Source organism: Ursus americanus, chromosome 3, assembly GCF_024610735.1.
Source record: "Ursus americanus isolate L20-20 chromosome 3, mUrsAme1.1.p, whole genome shotgun sequence".
Lineage (NCBI taxonomy): Eukaryota > Metazoa > Chordata > Mammalia > Carnivora > Ursidae > Ursus > Ursus americanus.
This window is the reverse complement of record NC_142129.1, coordinates 66016890-66040037: the sequence shown is the minus strand read 5'-3', so window position 1 is coordinate 66040037 and position 23148 is coordinate 66016890. Positions and strand designations below refer to the sequence as shown.

Here is a 23148-nt window from a genome sequence, read left to right as displayed (position 1 = left end):
GATATTGAATGTATATTCCATTTTGGTTTTAGCACTGTATGCGGAAGTGAGGTAAATTGTGAGAAACAAACTGATAGCACCGATAAATCTTTAAGCAAAACATTTTCAGGATATACTGGGATCAGTATAGATTCAATCACATCCCTGATGCCTCTATGAGAATTCATGTTCTGAATGATTATCTAAGACAGTCTAGGATTTCAAATAAAATTTTAAAATTAAGACTAAGTTCTATAAACTGCCATTATAGCAAAAAGTAGCCTAATAACTTACGACACATTATTAATGAGAATTGAAATAAAAAGTGATTTCTGATTACAACAGTTTGATTAAGTAGTGTTTCTGGATTTTACCCCAAATCCACAATAAAGAGAATACTATTTCCATCCTTATCCCCAATAAAGATTAATTAAAATTTTACTACATGAACATAATTTGATTGTCTAAGAACTAGTAAGAATCTGGAAAAGAAAAAGCAAATTTTTATATTTAATTGTATTTTGCTACACAAATAACCACGAACAAAATACAATAAATTCATTTGCTAACACAGACCACCCACAAATGTAGACTCTCATTAAAATAACCAGAAACATTTATTTTACCTCTTTTAAGCCTGGGCTACGTGGGCTTATATTTTATTTTATTCTCTGAAAGAACCTATATAAATGCTGAAAAACAGGTAAGAAAAGAAAATTTTTCTGCCCACCATGTTTCCCCATCCTATTCCACACTATCTCTGTATTCATTAGCAAGTCCTATTTCTAAAGGTCTCCTCACAATACCAAGCTTTCTTAAAAACAGGCAATTACAACACAGAATAGCGATTGTAAAGAATAATCAAAATTAGAAACTGTTGGGAGTACTTCATATTTTTGCAAAAGCAAATTAAGCTACAAGACTTTTGAGACTCTTGCTTTTTCTGGGTATAATTATTGCTAATTGTGGAAAAGCAACATCAGCGTTTTAATGCTTTTTCCTTCAGTAAGTTGGTGACTGTTTTACTTCCTGACTTAAAAAAAAGAAAACCTTGTAAAAGAAAGCACTGATCAGGACATTGTGAAAAGCATAGAAAGAGGGTTTCAATATGAATTACATATTCAGCCAATCCTCAGATACTTTAAAAGGGGGTTTTCAACCATGGAAATGCAACACCCTTAGTGAATTTAAAAAGTATATTTTAAATTAGTAACCAGAAGAATAATGTGAACTAAAATGCATTCAGAGATAAGACATGACTGCATTTATTTAACTCTACCGCAGAAGGCCTGAACTCACCAGACCATAAGCAGAGACGATAAGGGCAGAGGAGAGAGCTGCACAGACAGGAGGGACAGGGGGCAGAGGGGCAATGGCACTCCATGAACACCCAGGTCTTCACAGGGTGCTGAAGGGAAGGGTAGGAGTCTAAAAAGGATCAAAACCTAATCCTATGAGTGGTTTTCTCAATACAAAGAATCTCAGAGTAATTTTACAAAAACTAGAATGACCCCAGACTATTGTGGCACCAGCCTATTTAGAAAAGATAAAAGTGAAGACATGAGAAGAAAAAAGATTTGCTGAAAGTTTCAGCACCTGTTACAGAGACAGACTGCATAAACTGTTAGTGACCCTGGGAGAAAAATGACAACAGGGGATTTTAACATGCTCGATTTCAATATGGAACCCAAAGAGAGCCTGAGACTCTCATCCTCTCATCTATCTGATAATATGTCACACACCCATGGCACTTCATGTGTCCCATCTGTTCGAAGTCATTCCACAGATGGAGGGCTTCTATGTGCTTAGCATACCATCCCAGGATCTAGACTCAGCAGTGGATGAAACAAACATCTCTGCCTTCACGGAGCTTACAGGCAAGTGTGTGTGAGAAGGTGGAGGCAGACACAATAAAACAATGAATAAAATCCTTATGTTACAAGATAACCACTATGAGGGACACAAGAATGAAAAGGAAAAGGTGTGTTAGGGGTACGACTTCAAACAGCATGCACAGGGAAAGCCTCCCTAAGAAGATGTCATCAGAGCAAAGACCTAAAGGAAGGAAGTGAGCTTCTTAGGGGAAGAGGAAGTGCAAAGGCCCTGAGGTAGACTGAGCATGGTGTGTTCAAGGTGCAGCAAGCTCAATAAAAGGGCTGGAACAAGGTACTTAAGAGGAAGAACAGTAGCAGATGAAGTAGGGGGGAAGGGAAGGGAAGTGGCCACAGTAAGGACTTTGGCTTTTACTTTGGGTGAAATGGGGAGACAAAATGAGTTGTGAGCCAGAGAGTGACATGATCCAACTTAGGTGTGAACAGGATCACTCTGGGTGCTGTGCTGAGCAGACTGAAGCAAAGCAAGAATAGAAGCAGGGAGACGTATTAAGAGGCTATGACAATAATCTGGTGAGAGATGGTCTTGCCTCAAACTAGGATAGCAGCAGCAAAGGAGGAAAGAAGTGGTCACATTCTGGATGTGCGGTAAGTTTCTGCTATGATGCTACAAATGGAATAAAAAAAGAACCTAAATCACGTAAAATGCAGGCACATTTATTGGGAGTTCAATCACTCATTAGCAACGAATCTAAAGAACTAGTCAACTGGGGGCCACACACCAATCACCAGTTGCACTGAATCAGCATAGACTGGGTTAATGAGAGTTTTAGTATTTTCTTTCTTCCTTTTTTTTTTTTTTTTTTTTTTTTTTGGTGCTCATTTAATACAGTTTTAGTTTCGAAAATTTACATTTAGATAAGCTTGAAGAAAAAACAAAACAAAGCAGAACTAGAGTGGTGGGTACCTCTGCTCCCCTGCAGTCCCTTTTAGGCATCTTCACCAGCAGCCAGGGCGTCACCACCTTTCCTGGTACAGGTTACGTGGGCTCTATGTTAGAAACCGACCTGCTGAGTTTTTTACTAAGCACCTTCCCTTAAGGGATGCCCTGGTCAGGGAGCCTCAAACTACCAGCCCTCCAGAGAGGACCACGACAGTTACTAGACTGAGTTGGAAACTTGCTTATAATTTGTCCCCTGTGCCTTTACGAAATAAGACAAAATAACTGAGCTTGTCTTGGAGTTTGCCTTTGAACCTTTTCTCATGTTTTGGACTTGCCCCAGACTTCTACTAGGTCTTTGTCTCTCTTGGTCAAGTTTCTGGCATCTTCCTTTTCCGTACTGTCTATATTGTATCACGAAACCTGAGGAGAAACTGTTACTCCTGCCATTGTGCTAAGAAATTGCACAGGAGGACTTTTACTATACTTTGAGGGTAAAGCCAGCTAGATTTGATGAAATATTAAATGTGAAGTGTGAGAGGAAAGGAGGAAGCAAGGATTTCTCTAGGGTTTGACACCTGAGTGACAGTGAAGATGGAACGTCCTGAGATAGCAAATAAGAAAGGAAGAACATTTTTGGAGAAAAGAATCAGGAACCTAGTTTAGGACACTCGAGGTTTCCAGAGGCCTGCTAGATTTGCAAATGAAGGTCTCAAGTAAGAGGCTGGGCAGACAGGACTCGAGTTCAACCAGAAAGAGAGGGCTAGAGACAGAAAAGTAGGAATTATGAAGGTGAGATGAGAGGAGATCGCCAAAAAGTAGTGAGAAAAAACTAGAAGTCCAAGGACTGAGCTCTGAGGATGGGAGATGAGGAAGAACTAGAAAAGGAGACTGAGAAAGAACAATCAGAGGGAAGAGCTCTGAGGATGGGAGATGAGGAAGAACTAGAAAAGGGGACTGAGAAAGAACAATCGGAGGGAAGAGAACGTGATGAATGTCCCGAAAGCAAAGAGAGTATTTCCGGAAGGTGCAAGGGAGAAACTATGTTAACCTGAGGACTTGGACTGGATTTTGCCATGCAGTTCTGTGAGGTTATAGAAAAACTATAGAGATCCCTGGCTCCTGGCACAGAGCTCCTACACTCCCTGGAACTTCCTGGGTGACAGCTGTGGCTTTGTTCTAATAAGGTGACTCTGGGTGGGCTCCTGAATAGGAGCTGGTCACCAAGAAGACCACACCATCATTAGAAGCTTGGAATTTTCAGCCCATCCCCCATTCTCCAGGGAGGGCAGAGGGGCTAAAATGGACCTATGATTGATCATGCCTACATGGTGAAGCCTCCATAAAATCCCCAGGGTTCAGGGTTCAGAAGGGTTCAGGGAGCCTCCCGGTTGGTGAGCGTGTGGCAGTTCTGGGAGAGGGCATGGAAGCTCCATACCATTGCATCTCTTCCACTTGGATGGTCATCTGTAGCCTTTATATCCTTTTACGAAAATGTGGTAAAGAGTAAGGAAACTGTTTTCCGAGTTCTGTGAGCCACTCTAGCTAATTAACCAAACTCAAGGACGGGGTCATGAGAACCTCTGAATTGTCACTCAGAAGCACAGGAACAAGCCGGTCTTGTGAAGGCATCTGAACTGAAGGCAGAGGGTGGCGGTCTTGTGGGGCTGAGCCCCCGGCCCTTGGGATCTGATGCTACCTCCAGGCAGAGACCGTCAGAACGGAATTAAAGACACACAGCTGGTACCAGAGAACTGCTTGGTGTGGGGAAAAAAAACCCACATTTGGTGTCCAGCAGAGTCAGAGTGAAGTGTTCTGTGTGAGTAGTAAAGGAGACACACACAGGAGGAAGAGTGCTCCCTTCTCGGGAGCTTAACAAGAGCGGAACACTGGAAGAAAATCCGAGGCGGAGTGCATTCAAGCTTGAATAGGCAGGGGCGAACTGTAGAGGGCCAGAACAGAACGCTCCTGATGAGCTTTCCAGAAAGAACAGAAGCGAGGCAGAAGCTGAAGGAGAACGTGGAATCACGAGAAGATTTTCTTCATTTGGTAAAAATACTGGAAGGTATGTGTGTCGCCAGGAAAGATGCCAGCAATGGGGGTGGAGGAGTAGCAGGTGATACGCAGAAGAGGGGGGAAGGAATGCTGGAACATACCTATGCGAACAGTGAGAAGGGAAAGCTGACTACACCATCAGAGATGGTATTCCACTGGGTGACAACAGAGAAGTGTGCATGGAGCAAGGAAGAATCCCATTTAATCAGATGAGAAAACTGCCTTGAAAAGTTTAGGTCACTCGTCTAAGCTAAGGTTCCAGAGCTTTTAAGAAACTTAGTGAGATGTAAATGTGGCTTTTTTCAACCACTACCTATGTTCCTTCCACTATACAATGTCTTTCCCATTCAAACAATCCTTTCTGTCTGAGTGAAGCAGTGACCAGAGGAATAACACTGAGATCTGTAACGTCAAAGCTCTTTTCCTGTAGGAGTGGACGAGGGAGGCAAACACTTGGAAGTGTTCGATGCAGGAAAGTGTGAAGTAGATAGAAGGAAGTAAAAGGGTACCCTGAGTGTAACCACAGTTCATCTACCTCCTTACAGTGTGTCCAGTTCTCTTTGACAAGAACCCTAACAGATGGTCTGGAAAAATTTCCTTATGACCCAAATAATGTAAGCCTCCTTAAAAAGCTATGGCCCACAAACTTTAACAGGTATTAGAATAAACTGGGGAAATATTTAAAAATGTATATTCTTTTCCTAAGTAGCCATAAAAAGGAATGAGGGTGAATTCTTTATATATTTAGAGTGATCTTTAGGATATATGGCTAAGTCACAAAAGCAAGTGTGTGTATGTCCTAGGGACTAATATTACACATATGCTGTGATGGTTAATTTAATGTGTCAATTTGATTGGGATCTGGGGTTAAACATTATTAAACATGTCCAGATTAAACACTATTTCTCGGGATGTCTGTGAGGGTGTTTCTGGATGAGATTAGCATTTAAATGGGTGAAATGAGCAAAACCCTCCCCAATGTGGGTGGGCATGATCCAATCTGTTGAGGGCCTAAATAGAACAGAAGGTGGAGGAAGGAAGAATTTGCTCTGTGCCTACCTGACTGTGCTGGGATGTCCATCTTCTCTTGCCCTCAAACTGGGACTCACACCATTGGCTCCCCTGGTTCTCAGGCCTTTGGCTCCAGAGTGAACTATACCACTGACCTTCCTGGGTCTGCAGCTTCCTTTCTCAATTTTAGAATCACATGACCCAATTCCTTATAACAAATCTCTCCCTCTCTGCTCCCTCTCCCCACCCCAATATATATATCTCCTATTGGCTGTGTTTCTCTGGAACCCTGACCCACACACATGCACACAGGCACACACTATATATTGTCTCTCATAGGGATATGTGTGTGTGTGTGTGTGTGTGTGTGTGTGTGTAGTATAGTATAGTATAGTATAGACAGAGTTTACCTAGCTGCCTCTTGGGTATGAATGGGGACAGAAAAATGAACACCACTTTACTTATACTTGGGGGAGAAACACTGTGTGGAAGAAGAAACCAAGAGCTCAATGAAAGAAGAGTGACCTCTACTATGGGGAGAGAGAAGACAGGGTGAAGGAGGCAGACATGTTAAGTCACATTTCTGAGTATACCTTGCTTCTATTAATATAGCTTAGACTTGGGCAACATATGTTTTACATATTCAAGAATTAAATTAAATCTGAAAGAAAAAAAGCAATCCCTAAAAATTGAAAACAAACTGAAACGAATGAACCTAACCATATATCAAGTTGGTGGCAAAACCACACAGAGAAATGAATTGTTTCAAATAACTTTAGAACACAGTCTTTTCACTGTAAGTATTTACTAGGATACATTCGAAGCACAAAAAGTGCTGAAAAGAAATCTTAAACTTCAGGGGCGCCTGGGTGGCTCAGTCATTAAGCATCTGCCTTTGGCTCAGGGCGTGATCCTGGCGTTATGGGATTGAGCCCCACATCGGGCTCCTCCGCCCGGAGCCTGCTTCTCCCTCTCCCACTCCCCCTGCTTGTGTTCCCTCTCTCGCTGGCTGTCTCTCTGTCAAATAAAATCTTTAAAAAAAAAAAAGAAATCTTAAACTTCATTCAATATATGTTAGCAGCAATACTGGTGTTACTGTTTTGAATATAACCTACATACTCAAATATGTAATTACATGAATGTTGCTGGTAACCAAGATTTTTGAATGAAAGAGTAAAGAGATGATAGAAAAAGCAAAGAAATAAAAATACTTAGAATTTAATCTTGTCAATTGTTCAACTTTGAGCCAGAAATCCCGTAAGAACTGAAAACTTCTCCCCCATTAGCCGCTGGAAAGACCTCAAAAAAACGGGAACCCAAAAGAAGCACGCCTAGTACCTAGAAGGTAGTCTCTAAATACAACTGCCCTTTAAAAAGAATCAAGACTCCATGAAGAGTGGATGATTCTACATCTGCAGCGGGAAATACACAAAACACCGCCCTGTTGTGCCAGAGAGCAAGGAAGCTATCAAATAACTACTGGATCGCTAAGGAGAAAATACAAATGGGCCCCCCCGGCCAGAATGAGATAAAAACAATTGATCAAAACATGCCAAATATTAACTTAAAAAGCATTCTTTGAGTTCATAATACTCAATATAATAAAGGCCCAGATTCCCACAAAACATAACCCCTAACTCACTGAACCCTCCGATGTTATCACAACACCAGCTCCTTATGCTGAAAACTGGCTCAGATCAAGGCATCTGGCTGTCTACTTCTAAGCTGACCTCCCCCTTGAAATCCAGATGCAAACATCTAACAGCCGAGCTCTCCAGTAGCACGTGGAATGGGCACGTCGATATTAACATGTTCTACAGAAGTCTTGCTTTTGCTTCCAAACCTACCCCTCCCACAGGATTCCCTCAGTTGCTTAACTTGCCCTTTCCCATCTCAGAGCCAATCTAGCAAGAAAACCCAAAATTCAACCACTGATCACCATCTCCACAATGAGCACTCTAATCCTGCCATCTTCTGCCTTCTTCCACTCTTGCCCACTTCATTCTCTTCTCTACAAATCAGCTAGGGAGAGCCTGTCAAAATTAATTCACATCATGTCAGTCCCGTGCTCAAAGTCTCCAATGACCTCTCCTACACTTGGAATCAATCTGTCCAAGAACTACACAATCTGGCCCCCAGATACCGTTTTGGTTTCTTTCACTTTCCTGCTCCTTGCCAGTCTCAGTCTCCTTGCTACCTCTCAAACACGTCAAGCGCTTTCCTATCTCACCTGCTTCTGTTATCCCCTTTACCTAGAATGCCCAAGTCATTGATTCTTTCCTGGCTCGCTCTTACTGCGATCTCTGCCCAGATGTCATTTTGCAGAGGTCCTCCCTGACCACCCTGTCCACCACGGCACCCCAGAGCACACAGTCGCTCACCATCTCCCTCCGTGCTTTAGTAGATACCTGCCTCTGTACCATATGCGTCTGTTGGTTTACACTATTTGCTATATAAGAGCACGTTGTTTTTCACTTTATTTAGAACAGTGCCTGGCACATAGCTAATGTCAATAAATATTTGTTAAATGAATAAATCTGAAATTAACCTAGATTTTTCAAGTATTAGGCTCTCTCTGGTCTGTAACACCTGGCCACTTTACCGTACCATATACCCTTTATTACAGAGACTAGGTTACTTTATATAATTTCTAAGCAAGTTCAACAGTCATCTTCTTTCATCTCTTACTCCTCTAGACTGAAAATTCCAGAACCTTTCCACCAGATTGTAATGGAAACCTTACCCTCAGAAACGGAAACCTTACCCTCAGAAACCTTCGTGAAAGTGAGACTCTCACTCTCTTTACCAGGAAGTGACACACGGACGATTTGCCACCATCAATGGGAAAGTTAACAGGCACCAAATCTCACGATTCACTTCAGGAAGCCCTCACAGCTTTACTACAAGACTGTTTTAATTCCAGCAACTGCCACACCCCGTGCCTATGACACAGTAATTGGTAGAGAAACAGATCTTTGAGCAGCCAGGAAATAGAGCTTATTCTTGATTTCTTTGCCTTTAACATTTTAGATGTGTTTTAAACACCTCTGGTACAGAATAACGGAAGACTAGACAATGAAAAAAGGAAAGTGCAAGAGAATGTGTTTTGCTCTTTCATTTTCTGATCACCTCCACGTGCTGGGAAGAATGTGGAAGAAGGGGTTGGTATTTTCTGTTGGCCCAGTAAAGAAAAATAAGAATTCTGAGAATATGTATGCAACAGGACCTCAAGGTTGAGTCTAAGAATAGTGAAAGGGGGAGAATGATCCAAAAACTATCCCTGGCTTAGAAAAAATGGATGAGAGGAATGTGAGGACAATTTTTCCTCAGTCTGTGAGTGCGGATGATAGTTGGCGGAGTGCTCACAGAGGTTTTAGGTCCGCCTTACGTTGGCCAAAGAATGAGTCTTGGGGGCTAAGTATCTTGCAAAGGGCATCAGACCTTGTAAGCAAGGACACAGGCAGAGTTCCCATGCAAAGCTCCATTTTCAATATTCTCCTCTATGTGTAGAAAGTCCCATGGAAGAACAGATTGGGTCCAAGCCTAAAAGAACGGGGTCCAAATGGCAGTTCCAGCAACTCACTATGATACTTTGGGCAAACTATTTAAACTCTGATTCTGTACCTCCCTTTCTAAGTAGGGAGTGAAAGCACCTGTTTTAAAGACTTCTGATGATAATTAAATAAGAAAATGAATGGAAACTGTTAGCACCAGACCTGGGACCATCTAAGAGGAACTATCAGCAGAGCTCCAATCCCACAGAATATTTTTGCTCTGAAAGTTTTCCAGGTAATAAAATCGCTCCTCTCCAGGCATTCTTGCCACTCTGCAAGATCCCGGTCTCCCAGGATGCATGATCTGGAGTGCACCAGGACTAATCTCATTGTGCCCTTCGTCCTGTGAGTGTAACCTTCGCTGGCAGCCCCATATTTCCCATTCCTCCCACCCCCGCCCATCACCCACATCTAATCCCCAGCGCTCTGTACTTCCCCTATTCTGAGCCATCTCCCAAAAACCCTTCCACTGTGCCTTCTACAAGACATAATGAGCAAAATCTTGCCCAATCCCCTCTCTAAAGGGATCCCTTTCAGAGAAATCCTCTAAATAGCCATTCGCCTTACTGTTCTAACCAATACCTGGCTCTTCCTTGAGGGCAATGCCTCTTCTGCAGCCCCCTCTTAAGTACAGATGGGCTTTCTTCTACCACCCTAGGTAGACCAGGCTTATAAACAGGGCAGGCATATGCCTTCCTCCTCATCACCTCTTCCAGACCATTCCCCAACCCTTCCTTACCCCATTCCCTTTTAAATACTCATACCACCTAACTACACCACATGGCAACCTTCCTGGTTTCTATCACCTAATGACCCCTGATTCACACCCCCAATATTTTAGCTCCATGTACTAACATTTCAACACTGAGCCTTCAAACACCTAGACCTGGGGCGCCTGGGTGGCTCAGTTGGTTGAGCATCCAACTCTTGGTTTCAGCTCAGGTCATGATCTCAGGGCCATGAGACTGAGCCCTGCATCGGGCTCCACACAGCACAGACTCCGCTTGGGATCCTCTCCCTCTCCTTCTGCCCATCCCCTATTCACACGTGCATGCCCGCTCTCTCTCAAATAAATAAATAAAATCAAACACACACACACAAAAGACCTTGACCTCCCAAACACTTGAGCTCCTCCTCTCTTCCAGTGATCCTTTTTCTGCCCTTTCTCAGACACTCACACCCACAGTCAGACTCCAGACGTCTGCCATTACCAATGACAGCAATACTTCCTTATTCTCAACGTTATGCATCTCACATTTGGGCCACTATCTCCTTCCTCCCTCTTATACCCTAACTTAAACAATCTTCAACCGCACTCAAACATACAATTCAATAAGCCTATACCACCCTCTCATTGCTTCCTATGCCAATGTCCTCTCTTTGCCCCTTACCCAGATTCAATCTACAGACAATCATTATAATCATTATAATCACTCCCCTGAATACCCCTCACTTCCCTGGCACCTCTCCTACTCCTTAACCCTGCTTATGTTTGTCCCTTCCTATTCTGTGCCAGAAACTAAGTGGCTGAACTCTGGAAAACACTGAGCCACACTAATTGGTCTCACTTTGAAGTTCATAACCACAAACCCTCAGGTGGGCCCTCAAGTGGGTCCTGCCCAGGGTCCTTTCACACTCCCACTTCCAGGTAACTACGTAGTATACGCTCCTCTCTCCTCGGACGGTCAGTACCTCGACCCGCATCCTCCCTCTCATCTACTTCCCAGAGGAGAAACAAGGAAACCAGAAGACAACTTCCCCCAAATCCCACCACCACATCTACACAACATCTCTGCCCTATACTCTACCTGCCCTTCCATTCTTCTAGCTCAGCATTTCTTAAGGTTTTGGGGTCTTAGGACCCCTTTACATTCTTATGAAATATTGAGGATGCCAAAGAGCTTTTATTTACATGGGTTATATGTATAATAACTGTACTGGAAATTAAAACAGATAAACTTTTGAAGCATTTATTAATTCATTTACAAGTGAATAAACCTATTACATGGCAATATAAATAGCATATCTGTATGAAAAATAACTATTTCCTAAAACAGAAAATGTAGTGAGAAAAAAAGCATTTTATGTCTTTGCAAATCTCTTAAATGTCTGACGTAATGGAAGACAGCTGCATTCAATCTGCTATAATACGTTGTTTTCTTGGGAGGGATATGAAGGATTTCAGCCTCATGCAGATTCATAGTAAGGAAAGGAAGGAGTATTTTAACAGCCTTTTCAGATAACTGTGGCTACTCCACGGTACAACACCAAGTCCTAACAAGTGATCCTTCCTCGGAGATTAGTTACAACATGGACTCTGAAACTACATTAAAATCCATGGGTCCGTCCTGCACTGTGACTAGGTCTCTTGCCCAGCCATGATTTGGAAACACCCTGGATTGGACAACGGGAAAACACCTTTCCCTAAGTTATGCTGATCTTCCAAATGCTGGCACACTTCATTACACTATATTATAAACTCACAATCATTAATATCACCGCTAATTACCTCAGAAAAGTCTAAGTACTGGGAAGCTGTCACATGAAAATTTTAATTCTCTCAAATAAAAAGTGTTCTATGAAAAAAATGACTAGCTCAGCTAGCAACTCAAATCAGCTGCTCAAGTGCTTTTCCTCAGACAACCAACCACATGACAATAACCAGCAGCAATTCTTTATGCCAATTTCCCATTTAGTCACCCAGAATTCTCAAATTATGTGTCCTCAAGGGTGAGATGTAATAAAAATCAGTGATTTTTACCGCTTCCTCAAGGACACTCTGAAGTGGACCTGACATCCTCATCACTACCGTCACTGTGAACATGGGGTGATGAAGAGCATGACTGCTCACTCGTCTCGTTTGGCGTGGTGGCACTTCTTAACTGCAACTAAGGCACCACACATTTGACACCCCCCCCCCCCCCGCTTGTAGAGCCATCCGTTCAAAGACAACACAGTGAAAAAGGCAGAAGTGAATCTCAGTATTATTAGGTAAACAGTTCTGACCTCATAGATTCCTTGAAAAGGTTTTCAGAGACTCCCAGAGGCCCAGGGACCACACTTTGAGAACAGCAGTTCTAGATGAACTCACCCAGTTCTCACAAGAACCTACCTCCTTCTCAGACAATGCACTAGAATTTCTTCCTTTTCTCTCCTACATGTCAGAGCTCCGCTCTCTCCAGTCATTCCCGTCAGCTTACATTATGCTGTCATTTATCCACAACCCTCCTTTCACCTCCCCTCCGCCTCCAGCCCTGGCCCCATTTCTCACCTTCCCTTGACAGCAACACTCTCCAAAAGAGGGCCTGCATTTCGTATGTAGCAGAAGAAGGGGGAAGAGGAGGAGGGCTGTCCCTACATATGAATGAGAGGTGAAATCAACACCCAGTCATTAATCAACCCTTTCCCGAATTAAAAAGAAAAATAAACCCAGGCACCTGACATTCCTAAAGGTTTTCTAATATACCAGCGACATAATACAAACCTTTTTAAGAATTCTTTTTAATTTGCTCCTTGCAGACAGTGTCTAGCCACCACATTGCACGCACCCCCCTATGATTTCAGACATCAAATATTAACACAAAGTGAGAAATGCAAAAAGAAAGGGGGTTAATCAGACACCTTGAGAGAAAGAAAAAATAACACTGATTCAATGAGAGCTGCTAATGAGGCTTTTTGTTTTGGTAGATTAATTTGGGAGTCTGATGACTAAGAAGAAAATTTAAGCTTCTCAGGTGACTGCTGTTGATTATTACCAAGTTTTTTTAATGAAAGAGATGCCTTTGCTTAATTCTAGAATTTCAGGTGTTTATCTGAAATCTGTGTCCACCCTAGTATGTAGAAAACGCTCCTCGTTAGCAAACTGAAAGACCTCCTCTTATCGATTCCGGGTTATATTTGACACATGATGAGCATTTCAGACTGTGAACTGCTGATATTTAAATACATTACCCTAATACTCTTTACGCATTGCCAACTGTAAACCTCATTAACTCCCAGCATGTGGCCAAGGCCTGGGTCTCTTCGCAACAACCTCACAAAGTGAAAACAGGTATATAAAAATGATTTTATCATCAACAACATTATTATATTCTCCTTCACCTTGTGAAGTATTTAAAGGCCATACTTTTTTTTTTTCCCTCAGATTAAGAGTGAACATGGGAAAGGCAGGGAACACACTTGATTTATACAGCCACATATTTTAAGACCCTAGATTTCTTTTTTATTGTTTCTTTCTTCGACACCCTTATTCCTCATGCCTCAAAAACGAGAACAGGCCCAGGACTGATTCTCTGTCCTGTGAAGAGAAAGGAATTATGTGTTTATTATACAGCTATCATTTCAATACAATAAAATGGGGGCCTGATGGTAAAATGGACATGTCAGCTCATTAAGAAACCAGGATTTCTGCTATTGCTTTTTTCAAAAGAAGAGCCAACTTCTGTTCTTGTGTGGAGCCCAAGAACTTCTATACCTGAGATGGAGAATGTGTATGTGTTAAAGTCATACGTGATCTCAGCAAACTGATGGGGCGCCAGAGCCAGCCAGGGCCCACCCGACCCAGACAGGCATCAGGCTGTACCGGGCAGTGAGCATCCTAAGCCCAAGAGGCCAGGACCCAATACCTCCAGCTTATTCAGGCCCCGCTTAGCCTTCCCAGGTAAAAAGTTCAAGTACTAGGGAAAACAGCTTTTGAGCCCAGCTCTCTCTAGTGAGACATCCCTTAATAATAAACAACAAACAGAAACATGTCTGCAAAGCTCAGAAGGACATACCCAAAATTCATTTTTACTTGCTCTTGGTGATAGCTGTGTGAGTAATGCATAAAAACTACCTTTGGATGATATGCAAAGAAAGCTTCATTCCCATTTGAAACAAAAACATAATGATGCCAAATCTAAAACACACATAAAAAATCATACAAATAAACCCAACATCAAGCAGAGAATTCATACTGTTTAGCTAAGGTAAGAGGGTCTGGCCCCTAGAAGGTCCTAGAGACCCTCCATCTCCCTCAAGGTGTGTGTACTCAAGGGTGAGATTTAATAAAAATCAGTGATTTTTACAGCTCCTTCAAGGACATTCTGAAGTGAGAATGCTGCAACAAGCTCTCCTTACCCATGAGGCCCACCAAACAGAAAGTTCACAGGATTGGGCGTTCAAAGTTTCTTCTCATCTCTCTCAAGGAACTTCACAAATTGATTAAACCCATTATTAAATCTATTAAAACAGTGCAATTTGGGGAAATCTAAACACAACAGGCAATTAGAAGAAGGGTGGGGAGAGGTGAAATCAAAGACTCTGAGGAGGCTATAACGTAGGCAATCTGTGCCAACCCCCGGCCTCAAATTATCCTTTGATGGCTCTCCATTGCTCTCAGAATAAAGCGCCCCGATCCTTAACATGAAGTACAAGTTCCTGCACAGTCTGGCCACGGCTGGCCTCTCCCATCCTTGCGTCCTGCACTTCCCATGCTCCTGGCACACCCTCCTCTGCATTTCAGAGAATGAAGGAGAAGCTCACAGAATGGAAGTCTGACCAAGTCACTCCCCAGTGAAACTGAATCGGAATCAGAATCAAGGGTGCTCCAGAAAAACAGAATTCCCGCGCGCTAAGTTCATGCAGTGCACAGGTGTTTAACTTCCATGCCTAGAGTTCAGCCCAACCCTACACAGTGAAGCCTTCGGGAAGGGGCTGTGCCCTCAAAGAGACAGGCTGCGGCAGGGGTCTCCTCCTGGAAAATGTTGGGATCTAGCCAAAAGTTACCGGAAAAAAGGCTATTCACAGTCAGGCCGGTTGCGACTACACGCTTTCTAAACCACAGAGAAAAACAGGTATGTAAGGGTATGCGTTTCCGGAGCTGCTTAACAGACTACCACAAAGTAGGCTGCTGAACACTACAGAAATTCGTTCCATCACAGTCCTAGGGGCCACAAGTCCAGAACCAAGGTGGCAGCAGGGTCGCACTCCCTCCAAAGGGAGATTCTTTAGGGGAGGAGCCTTCCTAGCCTCTTCCTGCCTCTGGTAGCCCCAGTGTCTGTGTCACATCTCTCTCTACTTCTCATTAGGACACTTACAGCATTTAAGGTATGGATAAGCCAGGGTAATCTCTTCATTTTGAGATCCTTGATTTAATCACATCTACAAAGATACTTTTTCCTAATAAGGTTGCATTTCCAAATTCTAGGGATTATGTCTCGGTTATCTTCAGGTAGACGTTATGAGGCTACTACAGTGAGTAACCTACAAATTGAACTAGAACTTCCATTCCTCAATATACCTGGGCTCTCATAACTTAAGGGGGCGGGGGGAATAAGTACTTCTCAGTAGATTTACCTAAGTTTGGTCAACAGATTGCTGCAAAATAGAGGCAGATACTGGACTAGACACTGGAGATCTAAAAATATGCAGGCCCTGGTCTATATACTCAAGAAACTACAGCTGGTGGACCAATATCTACCTAAAAATAACTATTCCAATTCACCCTGACATTTGGGTCAGCACCACTGTCACTATACTTGAATCCTAAAGTTAGCAATCTACAAACAGTTTTTCAAATTTTAATAAGCTTATGCACTTATCCCTCTGGCCAGCCAAGCGATGGGATTTCACCCAAAAAGGGCCTGGACAGACAAATGGATCCCACACCAGTGCTTTCCCTTTGTTTGCTCTACATGTTGTGCTTCCGGGGGCCAACATGTGGCTCCATCGTGTAATTTTTTTCAAGGAGCAGTAGTTGATTTGGGAAGATGATTTGTGACTTGTGAACTTGACAAATGCTATGCTTCCAAAGAAAAGGAAAGGAAGGGGAAATGAAGGCATTCGCAGTTTTACACTGAGAACAGATGTACTACGGTTACACCTATTCGTGAAGTGAATACAGAGGAGCTGCGTGTCAGGGTTAGGCCTACGGAAAAAGGCACATGAACATCTGAACAGGCTTGGGTCTTAGGCAGGTCTCAGCTCAAACACCAACCCTGTGCTACTAGCTCCGAAAGCCTAAACAGTTTGGACAAGTTCTTCAACTTACTCCATGCTTTTGGAAACAGTACATATGGTGAGACTTAAAATATTTCTACCCTTGCATCGAGGAATGCCTCTAAGTTCTTTCAAGGGAATTAATTAAACAAAAGGAAAACTAGAAACAAAAGGAAAACTGAATTAACTCTATAAGGGCATGATTTCATAAAGTATGGTACAGAATTTCATAGAAAATGATGAAGCTATTTATCACTGTTAATATGAACTGCATATGGAAATACGGGAATTGGTAGACACAGTCTAAAAGACTATAAAACAACTGCAGTTAAAATACATTCAGATTATGGAAAATGTTGATGCAGGTTAACAAACCACAGGAGACACTGAAAAAATTCGAAATAATCGTGTCGAGATGAAAAGACTACAGGTGGTTATTTTCCCTTCTGAAACTGAGGTTTTTGCAACTGAAGGAAAAAAAGTCATAGGGCAACAGATTGAGACCATCTAAGATTTTCTCTGTCACAGTGAAACACTGACATTTAAGATAATACAAAATCTGAAAGAAAATGTCAAGTTAAATTGGATGACAAGATTATGAGAGAAAAGGCAAGTCTGAACCAGTGGGAAGGCCACACGGTCTCTGGAGCCAGCCAGGGTTGGTGGCAAACAGCTTGATCACCGGCAGGCCCAGCCAGCTCATCTGCCCCACCAGGGAAGCAGAGCCCGCATTTCGGATTTGTTATAAGCTTTTGAAAAAATCTGTACGTTACATTATGTATGTACAACGTATGTTACATTACTGTATCTAATGAATCAAAGGCTATTATTTTTGGAGAGTATCTGTAAAAATAAACAGGAAAAGCATGTATTTTAATGGGGGAAAAAAGCACATTAGAATGTATTACAATAATATAAGTTAATACCCATAAATATATTAATTTAATAAGGAACCAAAATGTTCACTGGAAGAAAGAGATCAAATATAAGAAAAAAATCCTGTTGCGTTAAATTTAAACAGGAAATGTCACTATTAAGTTCTGATTTTTTTAAGTATATCTCTCTGCTCTTTCCACTGAGAAGCCAGAGAAGTAGTAACAACCTAGTAACAATAACCAGTGCCCAGCTCTCTGTTTTTAAGCACCATTCCCAACCTAAAAGAACCAGGACTTCTTGAAGAAAAGAGTGATTTCCAGGTTAGAGGCAGGAAATACCCACGCTGAGCCTGGAACATCTTACTTGCCTAAAGCAAGGAGCACTCACCCAAAACATACGTCTGCTGGAATAAATCTATGTTCTATCTAGCTTTTGCTTCAATGGACTAGTGTGAAATACACGTCAGCCTCTCCACACACCACCCCAGAGAGGCCCTGGGAAGAGAGGGAAGGACAGCCTGCTCACACATTACACACACCTTCCCAACAAGCAAAGAATGCTGTGTTGGGGTGGAGGTAGAAAATAGAAGTAACCCAAATAACCTCTACTGGAATAAACAGAGAAGGCACAATCCAGCAACTCTCCGGGATATTATCGTAAGTATCACTGCCAATATCCGTCCCTCTCCCTCCTATCTGCAAGACCTTCATTTTAGAGGCGATTACTTCCATGCAAGATGGGACCACAGTTGCATAAATAAGAAAAGGGAAGTGCTGGTAAAAACTGAAAGCATTTGCAATACATCAACAAATTTTACTATAGTTGTATCTCAACTGGTGCATGTGGGAAAAATTAGACAGGTGACAAGCTAGAGCACACCACTCTGGAACAGCAGGTAACTGCAATATATGGAATGGGGTGCTGACATGTAGCAAGGGTAGGAGGCTGGGTCTACTACAGTTAATATAGAGAAGGCCAGTTCTTGGACAATGTACTTGGCTATTAGGAGACTGGTATTTGTATTAGCAAGAGTTTGGGGCCCAAAATTTCACACTTAATGGTAAAAGCCAACTGCAATCTTAAACCGCCTAGGAAAAGCTCATTTTTTAAAAATGTGACAACACCAGTGGGGGGGGAGATCCAAAGGCATTTTGCAAAGTATCTGTCTCTTCCAGCTTGGGTAGAACGCCTTTCTTAGCGCTTTGGAATCATCACATTATTCTGTTAGATTCATACTATTTAATCATATGGAAGATTTCCAGTTATTTGAACAGAGGAAAAGATCATAGAAAAGTTATGTTTGTAGAGCTATATTTTACATTTACTCACAATTTTTACAGTTCCCTTGAAAAATACCAATATATGTACAAACACTCTAGTACATCTCACACCACTCATCAACTACAGTAAGTCTCTGCAACTACAAGCAGTTCTTTACTGTCAAAAAATGCACGCAGGGGGCACCTGGGTGACTCAGTCAGTTAGTGTCCAACTCCTGATTTTGGCCCAGGTCATGATCTCAGGGTTGTGAGACTGAGCCCCTGCACTCAGCAGAGAGTCTGCTTGAAATTCTCTCTCTCCCTCTACCCCTTCCCCCTACCCAAGCGTGCTCTTTCTCTCTCTCTAAATAAATAAAACCTTAAAAAAAAACACACAAACACATAAAACCCCAACTGTGATAAGAAGGAAATGTTAAAGGTATTATTCCCAAAATAATGAATTAATTGTAATAGGTAGAGAAAATGCTCTTGAGAGATGGGAAGGTATTCAGTGACTTACTAACCTTTAAAGTAACAGAAAGCTATTTCGAACAAAAAAATTAAATGAGATAATTAAAAACAAACATACCCATCTTTGGTCTGATCCACTACACCACTTAAAAGCTCCACAGTCTTTGGATTAGGCTGGCTTTCTCCAAAAATGTTCAAATATCGAGTGACGAAGTCATTGGGAGACATGAAAAACTCACCATTTTTTTCAATGCTTGCATACTGTTTAGAAAAAAAAGAGAAAAGATATTTTACCCTCAAAAGTATATAATCATGAGATCAATATGTGAAAAAGCTGAAAATATTCGAAGGATAAAACATCATATATGATAATACACTCTTCTCAAGCACAGTTATTTCCCAACACCTCATAGAAAAAACAAAAACATGTTAAGTCTGCCAAGTTTTATGTTTATATGAGTGGTTCTCAACTGGAGGCAGCTTGGCCTGACTGGCCAGCTTATAAACACCAACGTCCGTTAACAGCCAAGTATAATCTAGGAGGCCCAGCTTCTCTATATGTTACCTGCCTTTTGGGGATGGGGGAAGGGGAGGCAAGGTTTCTCTAGCTCTGCACTTCCTCCGTTTGTTTTATTTTTCCCCACAGAGGACATCTGACAATGTCTGATGACAACTCTGACTGTCATAAACTGAGGGAGAGGGATGCTACTAGCATCTAGTTGGGAGAGGTCAGGACGACCCCCTCAACAGAGTGAGCCAGCCCCAAATGTCAACAGTACTGACATTGAGAAACCCTAGTTTACAGAAGTTTGGAAAGACAAATTACATTTTGTTTTTAGCAAGGACATACAGCTTAAAAAAAAAAAAAGAATTAGGGGCGCCTGGGTGGCACAGCGGTTAAGCGTCTGCCTTCGGCTCAGGGCGTGATCCCAGCGTTATGGGATCGAGCCCCACATCAGGCTCCTCCGCTATGAGCCTGCTTCTTCCTCTCCCGCTCCCCCTGCTTGTGTTCCCTCTCTCGCTGGCTGTCTCTATCTCTGTCGAATAAATAAATAAAATCTTTAAAAAAAAAAAAGAATTATAAAATCATGAATGGGAACAACCTAATTATTTTACCCCCATTCCTGTTTCAAGGGCATCAATAATTCAAGAAAGGAGGAGAAACAGGGTAAGCTGGAAAGCGAACTATTAACTGTACGGCTTCTTGTGGGACTTTATGGAAGAAGATATGAAAGGCTGCTCTGGTTAGTGTCCCCTCTCCATTCTAGAGCAGAAATGGTCAATGAGAATTAGGTGCACTCGATGCTTTTTCACAGCATTCCTCTTGCCCTCAGTGATAGATCCCAGCGCCTGTAAGCGGGAAGCTGCTCATTCCTGTCCCTCAGAGTCCCAGGGCCCATGGCAGATGCTGAGAAACAACACGGGATCATACGGTATCCTGATGGCGCAGGAGAGGGGACAGAATAGTGATTTGGGGTGGGGAGGTGAATTCCATGAGCTACGCGAAGAACAAGGCGAGACGGATGATAGGGACCACACCGGAGGCGCACAGGGAAGGGAAATGCAACAATAGCTCGTCCGCTCCCTCTGCAGCCGCAGAGTCAAGTGCCATTACAATTGTTTCCAGAAGTCACTTGCTACTTCTACATTTTAATTCCAAGGCAGGACAAACTCTTGCTTAGCTACTCAGAACCAAGCTCTGGAGTCCCTCAGGCCTGGGCTGCGCTGAGCTCTGCTTCTGCCTCTCACCACCTGTATGACCTCATGTAAGTAAAGCTCTTCCTCTGTAAAATGGGGATAACAACATTACCTGCTGCTTAAGGTCGAGGCTAGAAATAAATGAATAAGCATGTAACATACGTAGCACAATGTGCTACACACAATAAGCACTTTATAAACGTTCTGTACGATCCATTCTCGTTTAACATTTTTTAGCAGGGTACAAAAGAAAAGCTCAAAAATGGTCCAAGAATCCCAGTATTCTTCACCTAGCATTGAACTGGTTTTTTGGAAACATAGAAGAATTATATTTTGATTTTCTTGAGGCAAAACAAGACAGGAAGTACAAAGGAGAGGTCACTGCTAATTACAGCGATCCTATGACTGAGAGTCATACCTATGTTTGCTTACAGCAGTGAGTAATTAATTTAGTTAAAAACACAATTTAACTCTTCTCCCACCAGTCAACATTAGGTTATTTTCCAGTTTGGGATATTTTTAAATAAAGCTAAGGTAACCAGCCTTGTATATAACAACTGTTGAAATTCCTGGCAATCTTCAATGGCTAGGCTCCTGGAAGAGAAATTGTTGAGTCAAAAGAGAGGAACTTGAAGGCTCTTCATATCTATTATCATACTGCTCTCCAGAAAAGATTGTACCAATTTACACTCCCACCAGCAGTGTGTGAACATGCCCTCTTCCCCCTTTGTTGGATTTGTTGCAAATATTTATCCAGTTTGATACTTGTAGATAATGGAGTCTGTAGATTTTTTTCCCCTCCTTTGCAATTTATTCCATTACTTACTTCTAAGTCTAGAAGCTAGGCCTTCCTCATCTCAAGACTAATATTCACCCACATTCTCTCTTAGCTTTTCAGTAGGTTTATCTTTTAAGTTTCAATACATTGGAACTTTATTTTTTTATGTGGTTTAAGGATCCTCCAACTTTAGTTTTTCCCACTTAATCTCTTGGTTGTCCCAGGAGCACAAATGAAATCATTCTCCCTTCCCCTCTCTTTAGGATGCCATGTGCATCACACACTAATTATCATAGGATCATCAGGAAACAGCTTGGCAAGTAAGTCCACCTTCAACACCAGTTGTGATCAGCTGGCAACGAATGGCTTCCTAAGATAGAGGCTCCCCTCTGGGGCTGCCCCCAAATTCCATGGAGGGATGCCAGGATGCTCTGACAGTTCTTGCCCTCCCTGCAGCAGGAATCCTTGCCAACTGACCTGTGTACTCTTGCAAGACTGCATGCATCTTAATTGCTACAACTAGACAGAAAGCTCTGTCAGGACGGGATTCTTTCCTATGGTTCTCACTGCAGCATCCTCAAGGTCCTGGGCTGGTGGCAGGCAGAGAGTGAAATGCTTTCAGTAAGTACCTGTCAAATGCGGGAAAGTTTAAAATCATTGTACTACTTCCCTCTTGGGAGTTTCCTGGGCCATGATCAGTCTTTGATTTTTCCCCCAAGTAGCCTTTAGAATCATTGTCAAGCTGCTGTCCCCTAAAAAAAATTCCAGTGAAAGTGCAAAACAAAATTACAATGCCATACCTCGAACCCATACACAGGACAATTAAAAAGAAATAACAAGTATTCACAAAAACGTGGAGCAAATGCAATTCTCATACACTGGTGTTATGAGAGTAAACTGTTAAGCCACTTTAGAACACTACTTGGCAGCGTCTCCTCTAACTGAACATGCACAGAATCACAGACACAGCAATTTCAACCGTAAGTAGGTCTCTAACACAAACGTGTATAGAGAAACATATGTGTGTGCATGTATGTATTTTTTTAACTGAAAAACACCCTTTAGCATTTTAATGTCCACAGCAGCATTATCTTCAATAGCAAAAACATGGAAAATAACTCAAATGTTAACCAACAGTAGGACGTATAAAGGAAGTACTGTGGTACAATCACACTCTGGAATATAACACAGCAATGAAAATAAACTAACACCAACCACACACAACAACGGGGATGAATCTTAACAACTTAATAACAAAACAAGAGTGAAAGAAATGAGACACAAGAAAACATAGTGTTATGATTCCATTGCTATAAAGCTGAAAACCAGACAACTGGTTACCCTTAGGAGGGGTGCGTACTGACTGGAAGGGGCATCAGATGGCTTCTGGGGTGCTGGTTACAGAGGTCTGTGCTCACTTTGTGAACATTAATGGAGCTGTACATTTACGATCTGTGCACTTCATTTATGTATCAATAGCTTACATTTTAAAAAATCGAGATATTTTCTGCCCCAGCTTTTAGAGGTGATAATGAAATAATTTTGTAAATGTAAGAGCATATTAATCTGAACACAGAAAACACAGTTTTCTTCAGTTTGCAAAACCAGCTCATTACCAAGGCTGGGTGGTCTGCCGTGTGATTATAGCAAAAATGTTAAAGATTGTTCCTTCAATTGATGGACAGAGACAGATCATAGTAAGAACATACTGACAAAG

General features: G+C 42.1%; 1 protein-coding gene across 3 annotated transcripts in view; it reads right to left on the bottom strand.

The window, feature by feature from the left end:
* SLC25A13 (solute carrier family 25 member 13) overlaps positions 1 to 23148 on the bottom strand; it is a 173149-nt gene that overhangs the window by 120801 nt on the left and 29200 nt on the right. For 2 of the 3 annotated variants that reach the window (XM_045793200.2, XM_045793201.2), the window contains exon 3: positions 19074 to 19216. In XM_045793200.2, coding sequence (XP_045649156.1) covers positions 19074 to 19216 — 143 coding nt within the window. Of the gene's footprint in view, positions 1 to 19073; positions 19217 to 23148 lie in introns of those variants that run through there. The other variant, XM_087861058.1, reaches the window with a different exon arrangement.